Raw genomic sequence first — 21,719 nt, 5'->3', positions numbered from 1 at the left:
CTCTTTCTGGCTTACTTCACTCTGTATGACAGTCTCTAGGTCCATCCACGTCTCTGCAAATTGATATTTTGTATACCAAATTATAAATATATTTTATACTCTGCTATCTGGAAAGGTAGGAAGCGTGGCGCAAGTGGCGGGGCGCAAGATTAGATGCTGCCTGGGTGAGTGAGGAGTGTGCGGCGCCGCAGGAAGTGCGTGCAAATGGCTCTGCGGGTCCCGGGCTGTTCCTACGGGGAGGGGAGCGTGTGGGTCTGGGTGAGTGTGTGAGTGTGCAAGCTGCCACGCCAGAGAGAGCTGTAAGGCTCAAAGTACGCCGGGAGCCAGTAGCCACAGCACAGGGGCGACTCCTCTTCCCGGGGCATGCCCTCCAGCTCGTACCGGGATATGCCAGGTGAGCCCCAGGACAGTGGAACGCAGGCCCCCTCGGGAGCGGGCAGTGGTCCAGGGGTTTGCTTTACTCAGCAGCTATGTATAGTGCTGGCAGAGGGCGTTCCTTGGGAACTCTCAATTTGAGTCAAGGAGTACATCTGTCCTGTAATTTTCCAAGGGGAGAGATGAAAATATGAATTTGGAGAGTAACTGGAGCTGAGATTCTGGAGCTGCGCCTCTGCCTCTGTTCTTCCTCCTGAAATCTGTTCTCCCTCCTCCAGGTGGCTTCCTGTTTGAAGGGCTCTCTGATGATGAGGATGACTTTCACCCAGTAAGTGGCCTGGCTGCCTGCCATTGGGGGGGGATGGCGCTGGGGATGCACCTCTCCCTGGGACCTGGCACGCCCCAGCTGGGAGGTGATCGGAGGCCCTTTGGTGACCCAGCTATGTCATACTATTGCTGTCTGAACCTGGCAGGTTGGGGAGGTTCCCCAAGAACTGTTCCTGGAACGGGGGTGGGCTTCATCTGAGAACGTCACAGGCTGCTTCCCTGATGCTTGGTGCCTCTCTTGTTCAGAGCGCCAGGTCCACGCCCTCGAGCAGCACACCCGGCTCCCGCCCAGCTTCCCTGGGGTACAGTGGAGCTGCCGGGCCCCGGCCTATCACCCAGAGCGAGCTGGCCACCGCCCTGGCCCTGGCCAGCACTCCGGAGAGCAGCTCTCACATGCCAACTCCTGGCACCCAGGTATGGAGAGAGGGCGGGAAGATCAAGGCCAGGCCCCTAAGGGAGAAGGTCCCAGTGGTAGAATGGATTGACCTTTGCTGATCCTGGTGCTGGATCTGCTTTGAGCCGAACTCTACCTGGAGCCTGGTGGGTTTCCCGCTGCAGCTCAGGCGACCTCCCGTCACCAGTCTTTAGGGCTTAGAAGTCTGGGCCTGATTTCATCACGGGCCTGATTAACTCCTGCCAGCACTTTGGAAGAACCTTCCGTCACATAGGACACCCTTACTTGTCCCTGAAAGTGGCCAGACGTCACAGGCTTAAGCGTTCCTGGTGACGGTCACTCCAGCTTGCAAGGCCATGTCTCCCAGTGCTGGGTCCTAGGCTAGGTCGGGGGCTCCATTCCATCTCCCTGGAGCAAAAGAGAACAGAACCTTTCCCGCCCACATAGAGAGCTTTTGGGTACCTCTGTGTGGTTGTCTCATGCAGGCCCCTGCTGGGAGGCAGTCGTGGGGCACCCAGGGGCACCCTGGGTGATGTGACAGCAGTGGGTATGTGCTGGGAGACTGAGGTGTCTCTGAGCGTGGTGCTGACCCTGGTTTGTCTCTAGGGCCATTCCTCAGGGACCTCCCCGGTGTCATCCGGCGTCCAGTCAGGGACGCCCATCACCAATGATCTCTTCAGCCAAGCTCTCCAGCATGCGCTGCAGGCCTCCGGGCAGCCCAGCCTTCAGGTCAGTCTTCCCCACTCCTGATGTTCACATGGCTTCTTAGTTACTTTGGACACTGAGCTTTCTTCTGCTCTCTGGAGGCCCTTCCCACTTGGCCTGCTTTGCTCCAGGAACAGCTGGGGCGTGGCAGTGTGACAGGAGAGGATGCTCCCAGCACGGGCAGTTGTCCCTGTGGCTTCCACTCCTGCACGCAGTGACCACGGCCTGGCTCCGCTGACCACCTGGCTTGAATACTTGTGGCAGTTTTAATTGAAGAGACAACTCATCCATTTTGTGAGTGGTGACTGAGCCTTGAGCATGTATATACCGGGCCTGGGTCCAGCTCCTGGGGTAGAGACGAGCCAGTGCTCATCCCTGATATGGAGGGGTGCCAGGCAGTTGCTGCAGTAAGGGAGCAACAGGGCGAGAAGCCCAGCCCAGGCTTGAGGTGAGGGCCTAGGTCAGGGAAACCTTTTCTGAGGAAGGGGTGTTTGGACTGACTGTCAAAGAATTAGTTAGAGGTTAGCCAGTCAGGGAAGGGGTGTTTGGTTGAGGGGGCATGGTGTCCAGGCAGAGGCAGCCAACCTTAGAAATGGCCTGTGTCAGTCTACCTATGACATTCCACCCCAGAGACTAGTTTGAAATCATGGTGTCTGCCACACTCTGGATATTGTTGATGGGGTTAATAATGAAGCTTGGCTTAATATCTCATCCTATACCTAAATTCTCAGCCAGATTTATCACCCTCAGAAAAGTAATTTTTTTTTTTTTTAAATTTTGGCTGTGCTGGCACGCGAGCTTTGTTGCCCCACGGCCTGTGGGATCTTAGTTCCCCAACCAGGAATGGAACCTGCGTCCGCTGCATTGGAAGGCAGATTCTTAACCACTGGACCACCAAGGAAGTCCCCTCAGAAAAGTAATCCTTATTTTTTTCCTGGTATCATTATCAGAAAACTCTGGTGAAAGTTAATCAGGCCATGAGTCTTAGCTATATGGTCCTAATGTAGCTATGATTTTTTTTTGGCTGTGTTGGGTCTTTGTTGCTGTGCCCGGGTGGGGACTACTCTGTGTTGCAGTGCATGGGCTTCTCTTGTTGCGGAGCGCAGGCTCAAGGCACGTGGGCTTCAGTAGTTGCAGCTCTCGGTCTCGGTAGTTGCAGCGCAGGCTCTAGGGTGCAAGAGCTTCAGTAGTTGCAGTGCATGGGCTCAGTAGTTGTGGCTCGCAGGCTCAGTAGTTGTGGCACACGGGCTTCAATAGTTGTGGCTTGTGGGCTCTAGAGCGCAGGCTCAGTGGTTGTGGCGCACGGGCTTATTTGCTCTGCAGCATGTGGGATCTTCCCGGACCAGAGGTTGAACCTGAGTCCCCAGCATTGGCAGGTGGATTCTTAACCACTGCGCCACCAGGGAAGTCCCTCATCTCACTTTCAGATTGAGTGTTGAGGCACTTTCCACCCCAGAATTCCATACTTGGGTGGAATTTGATTTGCACATTACTTCTCAATAGCCAAAAGGTAGAAGCAGCCCTAGTGTCCATCAATAGATGAATGGGTAAACAAAATGTGGTATATACATACAATGGAGTATCATTCAACCTTAAAAAGCAAGGAAATTCTGCCACATGCTACAACATGGATGAACATTGAAGACATTATGCTAAGTGAAATTAGCCAGTCACAAAAAGACTGTATGATTCCACTTCTATGAGGCACCTAGAGTGGTCCAGTTCATAGAGACAGAATGTAAAATGATGGTTGCCAGGGGCTGGGGAGCAGGGAGAATGGGGAGTTGTTGTTTAATGGATACAGAATTTCAGTTTGGGAAGATAAAATAGTTCTTGAGATGGATGGCGGTGATGGTTGCAAAATAATGTGAGTGTACTTAATGCCACTGAACTGTACACTTAAATGGTTAAGATGGTAAATTTCATGTTATGTATATTTAACTGCAATATTAAAAAATACATAGAAGACAGCCCAACCACCACCAGAAAAAGGGAACACATCAAAATTTGAATGATTCCACCCATCTCTCTGCTGGAACTCCTCCAGCCCTTCGCTTGAGTGGAGCCTATTCTGTAACGGAGATTATGAGTTCACTAAAATGGTTGTAAAATATAAAAATATGTCTTGCTGCATATGTGGGTCTCTTTCTTCTCCTAGAGCCTGAAATAAAAATGGGCAAAGAAGAAATTACTACCTTTATGGCTGAACATTTATTTCACAAATGTTCAAGTGCCTACTTTATGCCAGGAGCTGTGGAAGGTGTGAAAATGAAGCATATACGAGAAGTTCACGGTCTAGAAGGGGAAATGTCCATGCATAAATTTTTCCGTGAATAATTTTAATATCAGATATAAAATGTGCCCTTTTCTGCGCCCTTAAAGCACCCTGTACTTCTCTCAATTATCGTTTATGTTTCACTATATTGTCATTAACTTGATTTTTCTTTCTCCCACGAGTTGTAGATTGTGTTGATGGCCCAATTCATCATCCTCCCTAGATCCATGCCCTTTACCACATAACTTTGCAGTGCCCGTGAGCGGAGTAACCTGCCTTCCCCTTGATTCTAGCTTTCACCACATGACTTGCTTTGGCTAATGGAATGTTAGCAGGTATGATGAAAGCAGAGGCTTGAAATGGACTTGAACATTGGGAGCTGCCCTTTTGCACCACTGCCATCACCAGGAGAACACACCTGGGTTAGCCTGCTGGAGGACACGTTGCAGAGCTGAGTCTCCTAAACTGCTCTAGCAGAGGCCAGCCTAGGTTAGCTGTCTATCAGACGACCTATAGACATGTCACTCAGCCCAGCCAAGAAAAGTGTACAAATTATCATTTGTATAACCAGATGAATTTTTTACAGAGTGTACACATCTATATAATCACTACCCCCCAAAAAATGAGAATTTAGCAGCACTCAGAAGCAGCTCGCAGGCTCCTTCCCAGTCATTACCCACCTCCTCCTCCAGAGGTAACCATTACCTTGACATCTAACCATAGATTAGCTTCTGCCTGGTCTTGAACTTCTTCTAAATGGAATCATACCATATATAGTCTTTCGTGTCTGGCTTCTTCCATTTAACATCATATTAATGAGATTCTTCCAGTTTGCTGTGAATAGCAGTAGTAGTTCCTTCATTTTCATTGCTTTATAGTATAACATGGTTTGGATATAACACAATGTACTTATTAATTCTACTGTTGATGTACTTTTGGATTATTTTCCAGTTAGAACTATTAGGAATAATGCTGCAATGACTATTCTTACATATGTCTTTTGGTGAGCATTTCTGTTCCATACATAGTTAAGAGTAGAATTGCCAGGATATAGGATAAATGTATGTTCAGTTTAATACATATTGCCAAACAGACTTCCCAGGTAGCTGTACCACTTTACACTCCCAGCAGAAATGTTGAGTCCCACTTTCTCCACATCCTTGCCAACACTGGGTATTGTCAAGGATTTAAAAACATTTTTTGGAACTTCCCTGGTGGCGCAGTGGTTAAGAATTCACCTGCCGAGGCAGGGGACAGGGGTTCGAGCCCTGGTCCGGGAAGAACCCACATGCTGCGGAGCAACGAAACCCTTGTGCCACAACTACTGAGCCTGCGCTCTAGAGGCCACGAACCACAACTACTGAAGTCCACATGCCTATAGCCTGTGCTCTGCAGCAAGAGAAGACACTGCAATGAGAAGCCCACGCACCACAACAAATAGTAGCCCCCGCTGGCTGCAATTAGAGAAAGCCCGCGCGCAGCAACAAAGACCCAATGCAGCCAAAAATAAATAAATAATTAAATTTAATTAAATTAAAAAAAAATTTTATTTTTGGCCACACCGTGTGGCTTGTGGGATCTTAGTTCCCCGACCAGGGATTGAACCCAGATCCTCAGCAATGAGAGTGCAGAGTCCTACCACTGGACTGCCATGGAATTCCCAAGTCTTTTTAATCTTAGCCATTCTGATGGGTATGTAGTAATATCTCATTTTGATTTTAATTTACATATCCCTTATGACTAATGAGCATGAGTATATTTTCATATGAACATTTGAATATCCTCTTGTGTGAAGTGTCTGTTCATGTAAGATTCAAGTTTGTACTGCATAGACTCTTCTACTGTAGGATCAAAAGGGCAGCTAGGCGGGTCATGAGGCTCACAGCAAGAGATCCTGAAGATGAAAAAGAACTTTGCATCAGCTCTAACCCAGCCTTTGCATCATTCCAGCATCAGGAATGATACAGTGGGATTCCTGCATAAGACCCTGAACTCTAGGAAACCTCAAATCAGTAAGCAAGAAGTAGACAATGTGGGGATCTTCAAGGAAAACCCATTGGCTTGTTGCTAATAGACTCACAAGTTGTCAGATGTTCTGGAAACACCAGGACTTCGGGGTCTGGTCCTCAGCCACACAGGCTCAGAAAAGAGCTTTTGCTGACACAGTGAGTCAGCAATTAATGAAAAAATCAGAATGCTGAGGAATTCCCTGGCGGTCCAGTGGTTAGGACTCTATGCTTACACTGCCGAGGGCCCAGGTTCAATCCCTGGTTGGGGAACTAAGATCCCACAAGCCGCACAGTGCAGCCAAAAAAAAAAAAAGCAAATTTAAAAATCAGAATGCTGATGTCTTAATTCCCATCATGAACCAGAATTGCCAAGCATTCCAGTCTCTGATTAAGATACTCCCTCCCTGTAAGAAAACAACTTGGGAGGTCAAATATAATCAGAAGGCTGCATGGTGAGCTGGAGCCAGAGCACCAGAATGGGAGTGGGGGGCCGAGAAGAGCAGGAGTGTGCTTCCAAGACCCTCACAGTAAAAATGGATCTGCCACTGGAACTGGACAGGATATGACCTGGGATGAGACTTCCCTGTCCCCAGCCAATGCTCAGATGAACACTGACAATGTCGCTTCAGAGACCCTCCTTTTTTTCAGTGTTTCCACTGTTAACTAATCCCCCTTCTGACTGACTCCTTCTTCTTTAGCTACCCTAAGGACATATGTTGGTTGTCTTCTTATTATCCATTTCCCCACCTCCTTCCCCAGAGGTCCCTGGCCCCTTTTCAATAGACCATACTTTCCATTGGGGAATCCGATCCTTGCAGTTCCTGCAATGGTTCCATCCTAGATGTAGGTTTGGAGCTCACCACCCAGGCCAAGCCAATCCGTGCATTCCATCCTCTGAGCTCAGTGATGGGCTGAGCATGTCAGCTACAGATGCTGGGATGCTGATAGTCTATATTTCCCACTGGGCATGAATGAGAAAGCTTATGGCCTTGGGAGCCATCTGAGGACCACAAGGGGAATCAACCTCAGTTCATTCTGACATGGAGGAAGGCAGAGTGGAGAGCTGAAGAGAAACCGGAGTCTTAGTGATTTTCTTAAGCCATTGGATCAAGTAAGCACAGCTTCCGGACTTTTTAGTTACTTGAGCCAAGATATTCCTTTTCTTGTGTAAAACAGTTTGAATTGGTCTGGCAGAACTAACTGATTATCCAATATCTAGTTTCTCTCTCTCTCTCTTTTTTTAAAAAATAAATATTTATTTATTCATTTATTTATGGCTGCGTTGGGTCTTTTTTGCTGCACGCGGGCTTTCTCTAGTTGCAGAGAGCAGGGGCTACTCTTCCATGCGATGTGCAGGGTTCTCACTGCGGTGGCTTTTCTTGTTGCAGAGCACAGGCTCTAGGTGCACGGGCTTCAGTAGTTGTGGCTCGCGGGCTCTAGAGCGCAGGCTCAGTAGTTGTGGCGCACGGACTTAGTTGCTCCGTGACATGTGGGATCTTCCCGGACCGGGGCTCGAACCTGTGTCCCCTGCAGGGGACAGGCGGATTGGCAGGCGGATTCTTAACCACTGCGCCACCAGGGAAGTCCCTAGTCTCTTCTTCTTTACTTACAGAACCCCCTTTTTATTCGTAGTTTAAAAATATTTGTCTCCCCTACTTCCCTGGAGCTAAGCGTGGCAATGTGGCCAAGAAGATACTACTGAAAGTCCCTGGTAATACTTCTGGAAAAGTGATTTATTTCCTGATTAAAAAAGAAAGAGGGCAGATTCAACTGGCACATGCATTGTGCCTTTCCCAAGCCCCTTTTTCCTGCCTTCAAAGCAGGAAGAGTAACAGCCAAATTATGATCTTGAAGCCGAAAGACACACTAAGGATGGCAGAAGAAGATAGAAGGAGCCTGATTCCTTGAGCAGCTGTACCAGTTCCCAGACTGCCTATACCAGACTCCTTGCAACATGAGAATAGTAAACCCCTTATAGGTTTAGCCACTTTGTTGGGTTTCTGTTAAATGCAGCCAAATGCATACTGACTTAGAGAAGTCAGTACACTGAAGTGGGATGCTGCAAGTAATATAATCTGAAACGTGGATTTGTTGAGTGGCAGAGAAGGGCTTTTGGGTTCTGAGTGTACGTGTGTTACAGACTGGAATGCCAATGACCTTGCTAGGCAGTGGTGGAACATTTGGTCAATTTGTTCTTCTATGGGAGATACCCCACATGCCAATCAAGTCTGTTGTGTTAGGGAAAATAGCTGGAATGATTCAGATTGTTGGCACGTGCTGGTGACTTCGTTCTATTTTCAACAAAGTCCTGAGAGAGACCAATGAGCTAGAGTTACGCAGCCTGAATAAAAAAGGTAAGGAAGTACCGCTTCACTAAGGAAGGCTCTCTGGCTAGGGCCTACAAATTTCCTTTGAGTGAACATCTCATAATTTGGAGACTTGCAGGGCTGAAAAAGATCATTGCTTCTGTTCTCCAAATAGAAGATGAGACTGGTATCCTGGGCCTTTCCTAAGCACCTTCCTTTAAGAATCACCACTCCACAGAGGAAGTGGACTCTGCAAAGTGTTCTCCTCCTCCTAGAGACTTTTGTTTCCAGTTGTCTCAAGTCAGTGAGCATTAAGTTGAAGGCTAGAAGGATAAGCAGAGCACAGAGGCCAACACGTAATAGAGGAGGGTTTTCAGGTTTACAGACTATGGCTACATAGGAGCTTCTGCTGTGGTTACTCACACATAGGATTGAAGAAGAAGCAAATAGACTGGAAGCGTACAACATTTTTGAGGGAATCATATCACCAGCAATGAAAATGTAAGGACCTGACCCGCAAAACCTTATCATTTTTCAACCCCAGGCCCCCGAACACACACAACAGAAAGGGCATCCACCCCAAAGTTACACTTCAGATATGGTTCGAGTGGATAATACACAAGAAGTCATCTCAAAAGCAGACGGAACTTGGACCATGGAGCACAATCGAAAAAGTTCCACCCAGAGAGTAGGTTGGCTGAGTAAGGAAATTACTGTCCGGCAGGGAGTCCTGGCTGCTCCTGTCTAGCAGAATCCGGTATTTGCCCATAGCTCTAATATTTGCAGTAGCTTTGATGTGTTTCCTATTCTTCCCTTTCCCATGTGGGAGTTTAATTTTGTTCCTTCTCCAATATTATATATGGGATATGTTGGGGGAAGATAACTTGGCTTTTAGTTTGTAGGTTACTGGACTTTGTATAAGGATTCACATCAGGGCTAAGTGGAGAAAACTGCATATGGGATAGAGACTCTGGTTTTTGAGATGGATGCAGTGTCTGGCTGAGACTTTGGAACTGTCCACATCAGGGAGGGAGCATATTCTGTATATGGAAGGATGGATACCCTAAAGGGTGGACTGTGGCAGTCACTGCTTTCTTTCTACCCAATAAGCAGCCACTGCTTTCTTTCTACCCAGTAAGCATTCTCCATGTCTTCTTTACCATCAGAACCCTGAATTTGTTTAGGAAAGCAACGTGCCCATCTAAACATCACATCCAAGTTTTCTGGCCATTGAGACATAAGCAAAACTCTCCCAAAGATATCTCGAAAAGCTTTGCTTTCTGGTTATAAGTATCACTACTTCTCTCCTTTTCACTTATTTCTCCTTTTCTTGCCTGGAACCAGATGGAAACTTTAATCTTCAGGAAAGAATGCAGAGCATCGGAAATGGTAAATATGTGGATAAACGTCAAAGACTACTCTTCCCTCTTGATTTCTTTAAATTGCATGTGGCTATTTAAAAATAATGTGGGAGTTTCTTTTTTCTGTGCTCTGGAACTTTTTAAGTAGCTTTGAAGGTTTGGTAGATTCTCCTATGAATTCTTCTGGGCCTTGTGAATTTTTGAGGAGTAATTATTTAATTTGTTTAAATTTTTTATGTTTATTAGGGTCAATTTTGGTAAACAATATTTTCCTAGGAAGTTATCTATTTAATCTACATTTTCAGATGTCTTTGTCTAGACTCGTGAAAAGTAGTATCTTAAGATTTTTAATTTTTCTTCTCTTTCAATGGTTATTTCCTTGTCATTTCTTACCTTGCATACTCATGCTCTTTCCCTTTTTTACCTGATTAAGTTAGCTAGTAGTTTGTCCATTTGACTGATTTTTCTTTTTTTTCTAAGAACCAGCATTTGGATTTATTTATTCTTTTTATTTTATTTTTCTGTTTTCAAACTCATTAATTTCTGCTTATATCTTTAATAGTTCCTTCATTCTGCTTTCTTTTGGTTTGCTTTGCTTTTATTTTTGTAGCCTTTAAATTGATGTTTAATTCTACCTAGATATTTAGTGTAATACTCTTCTAACAACTACTTTTGCAGCATCACATAGATTCAGATAAGCTGTGTTTCCATTATTGCTATTTTATAAAATTCTGCAGTTTTGGTTTATATTATCTTATTAACCCAAGAGTTGCTTAATACAGAGTTTTAAAATTTTCTAGGTGAAAGTTACTTTTTACTTTTAATTTTGTTATTAATTTATACTTTTATTGCATTGTGATTGGAGAATGCTGTTTATATTATTGCTCTTTTTAAAGTTATTGAGGACTCTTCCCTGGTGGCGCAGTGGTTGAGAATCTGCCTGCCAATGCAGGGGACACAGGTCTATCCCGGATCCGGGAAAATCCCCCTTGCCGAGGAGCAGTTAAGCCCCTGTGCCACAACTACTGAGCCTGCGCTCTAGAGCCTGCGAGTCACAACTACAGAGCCCACGTGCTGCAACCACTGAAACCCGCGCGCCTAGAGCCTGTGCTCCGCAACAAGAGAAGCCACTGCAGTAAGAAGCCCGCGCACTGCAGCGAAGAGTAGCCCCCGCTCGCCGCAACTAGAGAAAGCCGGCGCGCAGCAACGAAGACCCAATGCAGCCAAAAGTAAAATATAAATATAAATAAATAAATAAATTTACTGAGATTTTCTTTTGTGACCTAATATGTCATCAATTTTCACGAATGTTCTTTTCGATTACCAAGTAGCCAGTGCTCTGATCCACCGAGTCTCAGACCTGACCTCAGTGTTTCCCCTCTCACAATAGGATTTTCTCCCTCTGGGATAATTCTAGCTGATGTTGTGGCTCTGCTGGTTTCAGATATTTCTCTCTCCATTTACATGTAAATTGAGGCTCAAGGTACTCTCCCTCTCCTAGGATGCTGTAGTGAGGGCTGGGGTGATGTAATTTGCTTTCCTTGTTGATCTGTGTGGGTTTTGGAAGATTGTGAAGGGATTTAGGCATCTGCCATTATTCTACAGGAATCAGGAAGTTCTTTTTTATCATATCTCTGCTGCTTTCTCTTCATCCCTGCCTTCCACTGGCTGAAATTTTCTCTTTTGCCCTTCCCTTCTCATTGACATTGAAGTCACAGTTCTATTTCTGTTCTCTTAGTGGTAACCCTGAAAAATGTAGCGTGCACATTTAGCTTAGCAAAGTCTAAAATTAATCAATATGCTACCTTCCTTCCAAACAATATAAAGACCTTAGAATGCTTTAACTCCCATCAGCGCCCTCTCATGTTATTATTCATTCACCAAACAATTTTGAGTTCCTACCGTGTGCCAGGTTGATATAATAATGAACAAAAGGTATGTGTCTGGCAGGTGCGGGGCACAGGGGTCCCTTTTCTAATGGGTTTATATTTTAGCGGGGAGACAAACAAGATACAAATTAAAAATATAGTATGTAGTATAGCAAAAACTACTACAGTAGAAGCAAAAAAATTAAGCAAGGTAGGGGTATATGAAGTCTCGTGTGTGTGTGTGTGTGTGTGTGTGTGTGTGTGTGTGTGTGTGTGTGTAGCTAGTCATGCAGATATCTTGGGGAAAGAACATTCTAGGCAAAGTGAATAGCAAGTACAAAAACCCTAAAGGACTTCGTGACATGTTTAAGGAATAGCAAGAAGGAGTGTGAGGGGCTTCCCTGGTGGTGCAGTGGTTGAGAGTCCGACTGCCGATGCAGGGGACGCAGGTTCGTGCCCTGGTCCGGGAAGATCCCACATGCCGCAGAGCGGCTGGGCCCATGAGCCATGGCCGCTGAGCCTGGGCATCTGGTGCCTGTGCTCCACAACGGGAGAGGCCACAACAGTGAGAGGCCCGTGTACCGCAAAAAAAAAAAGAAAGAAAGAAAGAATGTGAGGCTACAGTGAAGTGAAAGAGGGGACAAGTGGTAGGATTTGAAGGTCACATGCAGAGCTAATAAGGAAACCAAAGTAGAACCTTACAAGGACTACAATGTGGCTACAGTACATATTAAGGATTTTGGCTTTTATTCCAAGATGGGCAGCCATTAAGGGGTGACAGAGGAATGACGTGGTCTGGCATATGTTGTACCAGGATCACTCTGGTTGCTGTATTGAGAACAGATTGCTGAAGGCAGGCCAGTTAGGAGGTTACTGCACTAACCACATGAGAGATGACGATGGCTGGCCCAAGATACAGCAGAGGTGGTGATGGGAAGTGGTTGAATTCTGAGTGTGTTTTGGAAGTTGAGCTGATAGAATTTGATCACTGACCGGTGAGGTTTGAGGAAAAGCAAGAGAACAAGCATGACACCCAAAATGTTGTCCTGAGCAACTGGAAGCCTAATTCTTAGAACGTCCCAAACGCCCCTTGCCCTGGTATAATCCCCTTTGAATGAGCTCACTCCTGTGATTATGTTATGTTATATGGCAAAAGGAAGACTATCTAGGTGGACCTAATCTAATCACAAGCCCTTTAAAGGCACGGGTTTTTCCAACTGGTGGGCAGAAGGGGGAGTCAGAGAGATTCAAAGCGTGAGGAGTTTGGGGGCACACGAAAAGGAGTCCAGGCAGCCTGTAGGAACAGAGAGCAGCTCCCAGCTCCCAGTCAGCCCAGAAACAGGACCTCGGAGTCGTAGCCATAAGAAACTGGATTCTGCCAACAACCTGAATGAGTTTAGAAGCAGGTTCTTCCCAAGAGCCTCCAGGTAAGAGCCCAGCCCAGTGGACACCTTAATTTCAGCCTTGTGGAACCCTGAGCAGAAAACCCAGCCAAGCCCAGGCTTCTGACCTACAGAGCTCTGAGATAATGAGTAGGTGTTTTACGCTGCTAAGCGTGTGGTAGCTTGTTACACTGCAATAGAAAATGAATACACACACAACTCTCAAGGAGGCCGGGAAATGGTGTCTGCGGTAGGACATCCATGTGCATTGTTAAACTTGGGGGGGAAGGAGGGGGCGGGTTTACAGTGAAAGAAAGAGAAAAATGAGTACTGGGGAGATGATAAGATGTCTTTCCACACACTGAAAATTTACGCTATCCAATACAGTGGATACTAGCCTCATGTGGGTATTGAGCACTTGGAATGTGGCCAGTCCAAACTGAGACCTGCTGTAAATGTAAAATACACACTAGATTTTGAAGACCTAGTATGAAAAAAATGTATGTAAAATGTCTCATTAAGTATATATTGTTTACATTTTGAAATGATAATATTTTTGATATATTGGATTAAGTAAAATACATTCTTAAACTTAATTTCAAACTATTTTTTACTTTTAAAAATTTGGTTACATGTGTAAGTTAAAATTTAATTACATACGTGGCTCCCATTAGAGTTTTATTGGACGGTGCTGCTGTAAATTCTTTTGTCTCAATTTTTCTTTACATGTACATAAATTTTTAAAAACATTATTTCGTTTTCTTTTCAACACTATAGGTTTAGAGAGGCAATGTTCCCAAAAGAAATAATGGCAAAGAAGGGAGTTCCTAGTCACAACCAGTGAATCTGTTCTCCCAGATGCCTTAATAAACTAGTTGATGCATGTACGTGTATAGGAGAGGTTGATAGAGGGAAGGTCTTGGAAAGAAAAGAAGGTTAGGACATTAGATAACAGCATCATGGAGATGGAAATGGTGCTTATACCATCATGACTCATCCTTTGAGGCTGGGCACTCCACAGTCTCGAATAAAATCAAAAGGGGAGGGGTAGCTGTTATGTAGGTAGATACCACAACCTATCATTATGGGAGGGTGAAGGAAGGACCGGCTGTCACAGCTCCGCCTCACCAGGACACGTATGTAGTGCCCTCTGGTGGACTATGGCGGCACTTGAGTCAGACGGGTCAGAATCCCCCACTTTTTTTTTTTTTTTTTCTTTTTTGGTTGGCGCTACGCGGCTTGTGGGATCTTAGTTCCCCGACCAGGGATCAAACCTGCGCCCTCGGGACTGAAAGCTCAGAGTCTTAACCACTGGACCGTCAGGGAATTCCCCAGAATCCCCCATTTCTTGCCACCTCTGTCACCCTTGTCCAAGTCACCATCATCTCGAGTGAGAATTATCCTAAGAGATTCCTAATTGGTCTCCTTCCTTCCACTCCTGTCCACCAGAATGATCTTTTATTACTTTCATCAGATCATGTTACTCCTTTGCTCAAAACTCAGGAATCACTTTTCTTCTCACTCACAGTTAAAACCAAAATCCTCACAACACAACTACCCCTTACTCACTCACTGGGCTTCTTGCTCTTCCTCTGATCATATAACACACCAAGCATGCTCCTGCTCTTACGTTTGCTAGCTCCTCTGACTGGAATGCATGGATCCCTCTTCAAAGCGATACTCAAATGTCACCACATCACCTTATCACCCGAAATAGAAAAGCAACCCTCCTCCCAGCATTCTATATCCCTCTTAACTGGATTCTTTTTTTTTTTTTTTTGGCAATAGCATTTAACACCATCGGATATATTACATATTTACTTGTGTTATGTATTATATATTTGTTTATTACCTGTCTCCCCCTACTAGAATGCAAACTGCAAAAGGCAAGGACCTTGTCTGTTTTGTTCACAGCTGTATCCCCAGCATCTAGAACAGTGCTTAGCATGTGGTAGGTGGTCAACAAAAGTATATGTTGGATAAAGAAATGAAACAAGATCTGAACAATGAACAGGCATTGAATGCCTTCATTGTTTCATTCTTGGGTATGTCACACAAAGGTGAACTTTACAAATTTATGTAAAATTAATAAAATTCCTATATAATCCCCACATATTTCTTTTTAATTGGATTAAATTATCCTAAAATTCATTTGGAAAGAATAAAGTACCTGTGAATAGCCATTAAATGTAGGAAGAAGTACACTAAAGGTGCACTTGGCTTACCAGATATCAGAGGACACTATAAAGTTACCATAAAAAAATCCATATGATAGGGATAGACAAATGAACCAGTGTAACAGACTAGAAAATCCAGGAACAGATATCTGATTATAAGAATATAACATATGAAAGATGAATTTTTAATTCAATGACAAAAGGATGATTAAATAATAAACAGTGCTGGGCTTCCCTGGTGGCGCTGTGGTTGAGAGCCCGCCTGCCGATGCAGGGGACGCGGGTTCGTGCCCCGGTCCGGGAAGATCCCACATGCGGCGGAGTGGCTGGGCCTGTGAGCCATGGCCGCTGAGCCTGCGCGTCCGGAGCCTGTGCCCCGCAACGGGAGGGGCCACAACAGTGAGAGGCCCGCGTGACGCAAAAAAAAAAAAAAAAAAAAGCTAATTTCTTCTTTCATCAGCCCTGGTATACAGAGGAGAGCTACCACTTAACTTTTTCAGAGATTCTGGTAGCCTCTCACCAGCAAATTTTTTATGGCCTTGGTAAATAGTGTGTCTTTGGGTTCTTTTCATAGAACATAATTATCTGGCAGGTCTAGTTATCCATAGTCTATTCAGCATTCTCACTTATCTGAGCCTTTTAACCCCACCTCCATCAACTTCCACAGCAGTCCTAACTTTAAGCTTCCTTTAGCATGGGTCATCGCTTTTTCCATGCTTCTAGGATCCATCCTAGTGGTGAGTTTGCACCATCTCCTGGTTTTTGCCAGGACATTGAATCTTGTAACTCAAGAGAGGGATCCCAAGTCAATAAACTCTTCCATTTCCAATTTTATGTTGCTTCCCCCTTCATCAAGTACCCTCAGAATCCAGTTCCATATCTATCCTCTCTGGCTCCTGGGTACATGCTGGCTAGACCTTGCTGTTCCTATGGGTCACAATTCCTTTCTTCCCTTATCAGGCTCAGCACTTCCATAGCTCGGTTATGCTGCAGCTAACCTAGTATAGGCCAAGTGGCTAGGAAGGGAGTAGGGGCAGATCATGACAGGGGTACTTGTTGCTTTGTGAGGGAGGGGCATCTGCACTGTCTCTCAGCAGAAAGGGAAAGTTGGCTCTTACTAGAGAGAAGTGGGCCACTTCTGCAGGCTCAGAAGATTCAAAGGAATTCGTGGAGTTAAAATCTTTAGGGATATCCACCTTGATATCTCCATTCCATGTGCCAGAATTTCAGGTTTTTCCAACCAGGACCCTGACTTTAGCATGAGATGTGCACATCCAGTTGGATTAGCAATACATCCAATCCATCATCCGTATAGCACTATTCCCTCCACTCAGCTCAAGCATCTGGTACATTGTGCCCTCTATTCCATTGGATAGAGCATTCCATTCTATCGTTTCACCCTCCCAATTCACCCCTGGTTGTGCTCCACCTACCTCCAGTAATGGGGTTCTCCTTGTCAGATGGGTGGTCATCAGTTTCCAAAAACCCATCTTATCATCAGCTTTCTCATCCACTTCTGGTACCAACTGTCAAAGGTCAAGTTCTCAAGAAGGAGATGCTGAGATAGAGTTTGGGGTGTAAAATGCTTATTAGAGATCTACACCTGTGAAAGGAAGGGAGTGAAAGCAGGATTGGTAGAGGGAAAGTCAACCTGTGCTGCAGACTCAGAAGAGTCTCAGCCAATCAGCTCCTCACTCTGGAGTAAGAAATCCCATCAGATTTGTCTAGCATCAAGTCTAAATGGTTGGACCTTTATACCCCTACTTTGCTCAGTCACCAGATTCAGGCTGCCCAGCAAGGGGGTGATCTCAGGCAAGGCGGCCCTCTGTAGGCTCTGAGAGAATTAACAGCTGGAGACTCTCTGCTGACCACTCTTGCTGCAGCTGGGCAGCAGGTCCTTCCTCGCAGGGTGATCTGGAAAACACACCACCATGCATGCCACAATAATATATATACATAGAAGTGCATAAATCCCAAGTGAACTCACCCAGGTGACCATCACCCAGCTCAAGAAACAGAAATTACCAGCACCACAGAAGCCCCATTCATCCCTCCTTTCAGTCAGTCTCTCCCCCAAGGTAGCCACTATCCTTCTATCACCATAGATTCATTTATCTGCCTTTTTTTTTAAACTGTGGTCAAATACACATAACATAAAATTTACCATCTTAACCATTTTTAAGTGTTCAGTAGGGTTCAGTACATTCACACTCTTGTGCAACCAATCTCCAGAACTCTTCATCTTCCCGAACTAAAACGACCCATTAAACAACTCCCCATTCCTCCCTCCCCCGCAGCCCCAGGCAACCACCATTCTACTTACTGCTTCAATGACTTTAACTACTTTAGACCTCATGTAAGTGGAATCATATAGTATTTGTCTTTTTGTGATAGTCTTATTTCACTTAGCATAATATCCTCAAAGTTCATCCATGTTGTAGCATGTGTCAGAATTTCCTTCCTTTTTAAGCCTGAGTGATTTCATTGTATGTGTACACCACATTTTGTTTATCCATTTCTCTGTTGCTAGACCCTTGGGTTGCTTCCACCTTTTGGCTATTGTGAATAACACTGCTATGAGTATGAGTGTACTCATTTACCTGTGTTTGAGCTTTATATAAATGGAATGAGTTACAGCATGTGTATTCTTTTGTGGCTGGTTTCTTTCTCTTGACATTATGTTTGTGAAGTTCATCTATTTTGTTTTGTATAGTAATAATTTCTTCTCTCTCATTGATATATAGTATTTTGTTGTGTGATCACAACTCAATTTTCTTATCCATTCTACCATTGATGGACACTTAGGTTGTTTCCAGGTCTTAGCTATTATGAAAAGCACTGCTATTCACGTTCTTATTCGTGTCTTCTACTGTACACATGTATGCCTGTCTGAGGACACATACGTAAGAGTTAAATTGCCGAGTCATAGACATACCTAGTTTTACTAGGTACTGCCAAATAGTTTTCCAAGTGGCTGTACCAGTTTACCCTTTTAGAAGCACTGAATGAGTGTTCCACTTGTTTCACATTCTCAGCAGCACTTGATATCATCAGTCATTTTAATTTTAGCCATTCTCATTGGCATAAAGTGGTATCTCATTGTGGTTTTAATTTGCATTTCCCTGATGACTAATGAGGCTGAAAACTTTTCATGTTTGTCAGTCAATTGCATATCCTCATTTGTGAAGTATTCATGTACTTTGCCCTTTTCTTAATCGAGTTGTCTAGTTTTTTTCGTATTGATTTTTTGTATTGTAGCATGTGTGTATATTTTTCAAAGGGTGTTTAATTCTCCACTGCAGATGGCATGGGTTTGCTCTAGAACCCCAAGGACCCTTCTTGGCTTGCCACAAATTACACAATTACAGCATCTTCTCCCATCTTCCCCCCACCCCCACCCCATGCACGTATACGTATTGATGTGTGTGTGTGTGTGTGTGTGTGTGTGTGTGTATGCACGTGCTCTTGGTGTCTGTTGTCAGATATATGTATTGCATGTACATATATGCAATATATGGCTTGCCTTTTTGCTCACTGAATGGAGTCTTTGATGAACAATAATTCTTCATTTTAATAAGTTTGAATTATCAGTTTTTTCTTTATGCTTAGTGCTCTCTGTGTTCCTCTTACAATTTATTTTTTAAATATATACATAAGAATAAACACGTCTTTACTGAAATAAAAATATACTTTTGTGACCCACCTAAGGTTAAATTGTGTAACATCATTCCTTCTCACACAGCATGACGTTGCTAACCCACCACCCTGCCTTTGTATCAGCAGTTCTGGAATCAGCAGCGTGTCAGGGACCAATGCAAAAACTCCTTCTCCTCTTTCCCACCAGAGCCCTGATTTTGTTCAGGTGCCGCCTCCCTCCATGTAGCCCTGTGCTTCAAGGGAAGATGGCCCCACTCTGAGCTCCAGGAGGGGCATCGTGATTGCTAGTGACCTTGGGTGAATGACGTAATGTGGACATCCTTGGTGGATTGTGTGTGCAGGGCCAGCTTCATGGGTTAGTGGCTTGTGCTGTCACATGAAGCCCCATGCTCAGTAGGATCCCCTGCTTGGTATAATGTTCTGCTGTTACTGTTTTGAAATTCTTAATAACTTATGAACAAGGGGCCCTGAATTTTCTTTTCACAATGGGCCCCCCAAATTATGTAGCTGGTCCTGGCAATGTGACATTTCTCGTCTCTTTGTTTTTCTTCATTTGCCCTCTCAATCTTTGAATCTTCATAGCTTCATCTTCAAGACTCTAGTCTAGATGCCTCATCTGCATAACCCGCCAGCTTAACTAAAATGAGGAGGTTGGACCATTCATCAGCTGATCCCTAAGGAGACTACCAGCACTGCTAAGAATTCAGCTTCTCCCATCCCATTTTGGTAAGCAACGACTTTTCAGTATCCCAAAAGTGACTTTTACAAGGCAAAATCCAAGCCCCTTTGCCTGGCATTCTGTATCTTTTTCTTTTTTTTAAATTTAATTTTATGTATTTATTTATTTGTATCTATTTGGCTGTGCCGTGTGGCTTGTGGGATCCTAGTTCCCCGACCAGGGATCGAACCCAGGTCCCCTGCAGTGGAAGCTTGGAGTCCTAATCACTGGACCGCCAGGGAAGTCTCATCGGTATCTTTTTCAAAATTAAAAGATTTTGTCTTTTTCTCGTGTCACTCTTTCAACCTCAACCTCTGTTACTCTCCAGTAGGAATCACCCACTTCAGCCAAAATGAAAATAATAATAATAATGAAAATAATGTATTCACACATAAACAATGCAATAATGACAACAGACTGTATTTATACATATTACAACATTTGACCCTCACCATAAGTCTGTGAGATATAATTTTGAAATAATTACTCTGCACCTTTATTCTATTACAAATAAAATTTGATGATCAGCATTATATTTAGAAGTCACAAACTTAATAAGTGTAGTTAGTTACTGGTCACTTTTACAAACTTTTTATTTTTAAAGAATTTCAGACTTACAGAATGGATGCATGAAAAGTACAAAGACCTCCCATATACCTTTTATTCAGATTCTCAAAATGTTAACATTTTACCACATTTGCTTTATTGTTCTTTCTTTCTCTCTCTCTCTCACATATATATGCATGTATGTTTATGTGTATATAAGTATATATATATATATATATATATATATAAAATATATAACTACTTCCTGAACCATTTGACCATTTGGGAGTAAATTGCAGATATGATGCCCTTTCACCCCTAAACACTTGAGTGTATATTTCCTAAAACAAGGACATTCTCTTATATAACAATAGCACAATTATAAAATCATAAAAATATCATTGTTACAATAATACCATCTAACCCACGGATTTTATTCAGATATCATTAATTGTCTCAATATTGTCCTTTGTAGCAACGAAGAAAATAGTATTTTTCTGGTTCAGAATCCAATCCAGGGTTACATATTGCATTTAGTTGACTAGTCTCTTTAGTTCCTTCAGTCTAAATTCATCCCTCAGTCTTTCTTTGCCTTTCATTACCTTGTCACTTGAAGAATACAGGCAAGATATTTTGTATAAAGTCCTTCAATTTAGGTTTATCTGTTTTTTCCTCATGATTAAGTTCAGGCTATGCATTTTTGGCAGGAATATCACAAAAATGATGCTGTGTTTTTCTCAGTTCATTAAATCAGGAGGCACAAGATATCTATTTGTCCCATTACTGGTGATGTTTTTTAACTTTGATCCCTAAGTTAAGGTGGTGTCTGTCGGGTTTTCCATTGTAAACTTATCCTTTGTCCATTTGTAATTAATAAGTATCATGTGGGGAGATATTTTTATACTATACCTTATTCCTCATAAAACTAGTTTCAGTATCCCTTGATGCTAAAGTTAATAATTCCTTGCATTGAAAAAGTATACATGACCCAATGGTTAAAAAAAATCCAAATAACATACATACTTAATATACAGTGAATATAGTGAATAGTACTGTGAAAAGTAAGTCTTCTGATTTCAGATCCTCAGATTCCCTCCTCCTGTTACCTTTTTGTGTATGTGTCCTGTGGCAGAGACAATGTCAACATGACATTGAAACCCATTTTGTTTTCTTCTTCCTGGGCATGAAGAATGACAATATTTCCTACCCTGCCTGGTAGTGAGGCAGGGCTCATGAGACTAGTTCTACTTCAAGAACTATAAACAGAAGTGATATGTGCCCTGCTGAGCCAAAGCATTTAGTGCTAATGTGTGACTCTCCAGCTCTCTCTCCCCATGCTGCAGCAATTGTGGAAGCCATGCCTTTAGGTGAGGAAGCCACAAGATGGAAACAGCCTGGATCCCTGAGTTACCACATGGAGAACAGCTGCCCTAAAAGAGTTGCCTGTCTCTCAATGGACACGTGTATGCACCAGAAATATAAGCCTTTTCTGTGGTAAACAACTGAGATTTCAAGTTTAACATGTTGCTACAACATAATTTAGTCTATCCCAATAAAATTACCCTGGAAATGTTCCTCATGTATTAAAAAACATGTAATTATGTGTAATTTTATTGTAT

The 21,719-nt window shown here is 43.7% G+C and overlaps 1 protein-coding gene across 5 annotated transcripts; it reads left to right on the top strand.

The window, feature by feature from the left end:
• The first annotated feature begins 234 nt into the window (after nucleotides 1-234).
• LOC115862810 (ubiquitin-like protein 7) lies at nucleotides 235-11,025 on the top strand. Of its 5 annotated transcripts, none has more exons than XR_009562931.1 (6): nucleotides 235-394; nucleotides 654-703; nucleotides 849-1,116; nucleotides 1,703-1,825; nucleotides 9,736-9,780; nucleotides 10,705-11,025. XR_009562931.1 is itself a non-coding variant. In XM_030874997.2 (6 exons), the coding sequence occupies exons 1-6, from the start codon at nucleotides 364-366 to the stop codon at nucleotides 10,792-10,794; spliced, it is 507 nt and encodes a 168-aa protein (XP_030730857.2). In that variant the 5' UTR covers nucleotides 236-363; the 3' UTR covers nucleotides 10,795-11,025. The 5 variants fall into 5 exon arrangements, 2 of the variants coding, with proteins under 2 accessions (XP_030730857.2, XP_060149980.1); XR_009562930.1 differs by having other exon boundaries at nucleotides 10,649-11,025; XM_030874997.2 differs by having other exon boundaries at nucleotides 236-394; nucleotides 949-1,116.
• Nucleotides 11,026-21,719: the final 10,694 nt, after the last annotated feature.

The sequence above is a fragment of the Globicephala melas genome, chromosome 2 (genome assembly GCF_963455315.2).
Source record: "Globicephala melas chromosome 2, mGloMel1.2, whole genome shotgun sequence".
Lineage (NCBI taxonomy): Eukaryota > Metazoa > Chordata > Mammalia > Artiodactyla > Delphinidae > Globicephala > Globicephala melas.
This window is presented reverse-complemented; position numbering and strand designations above follow the sequence as displayed.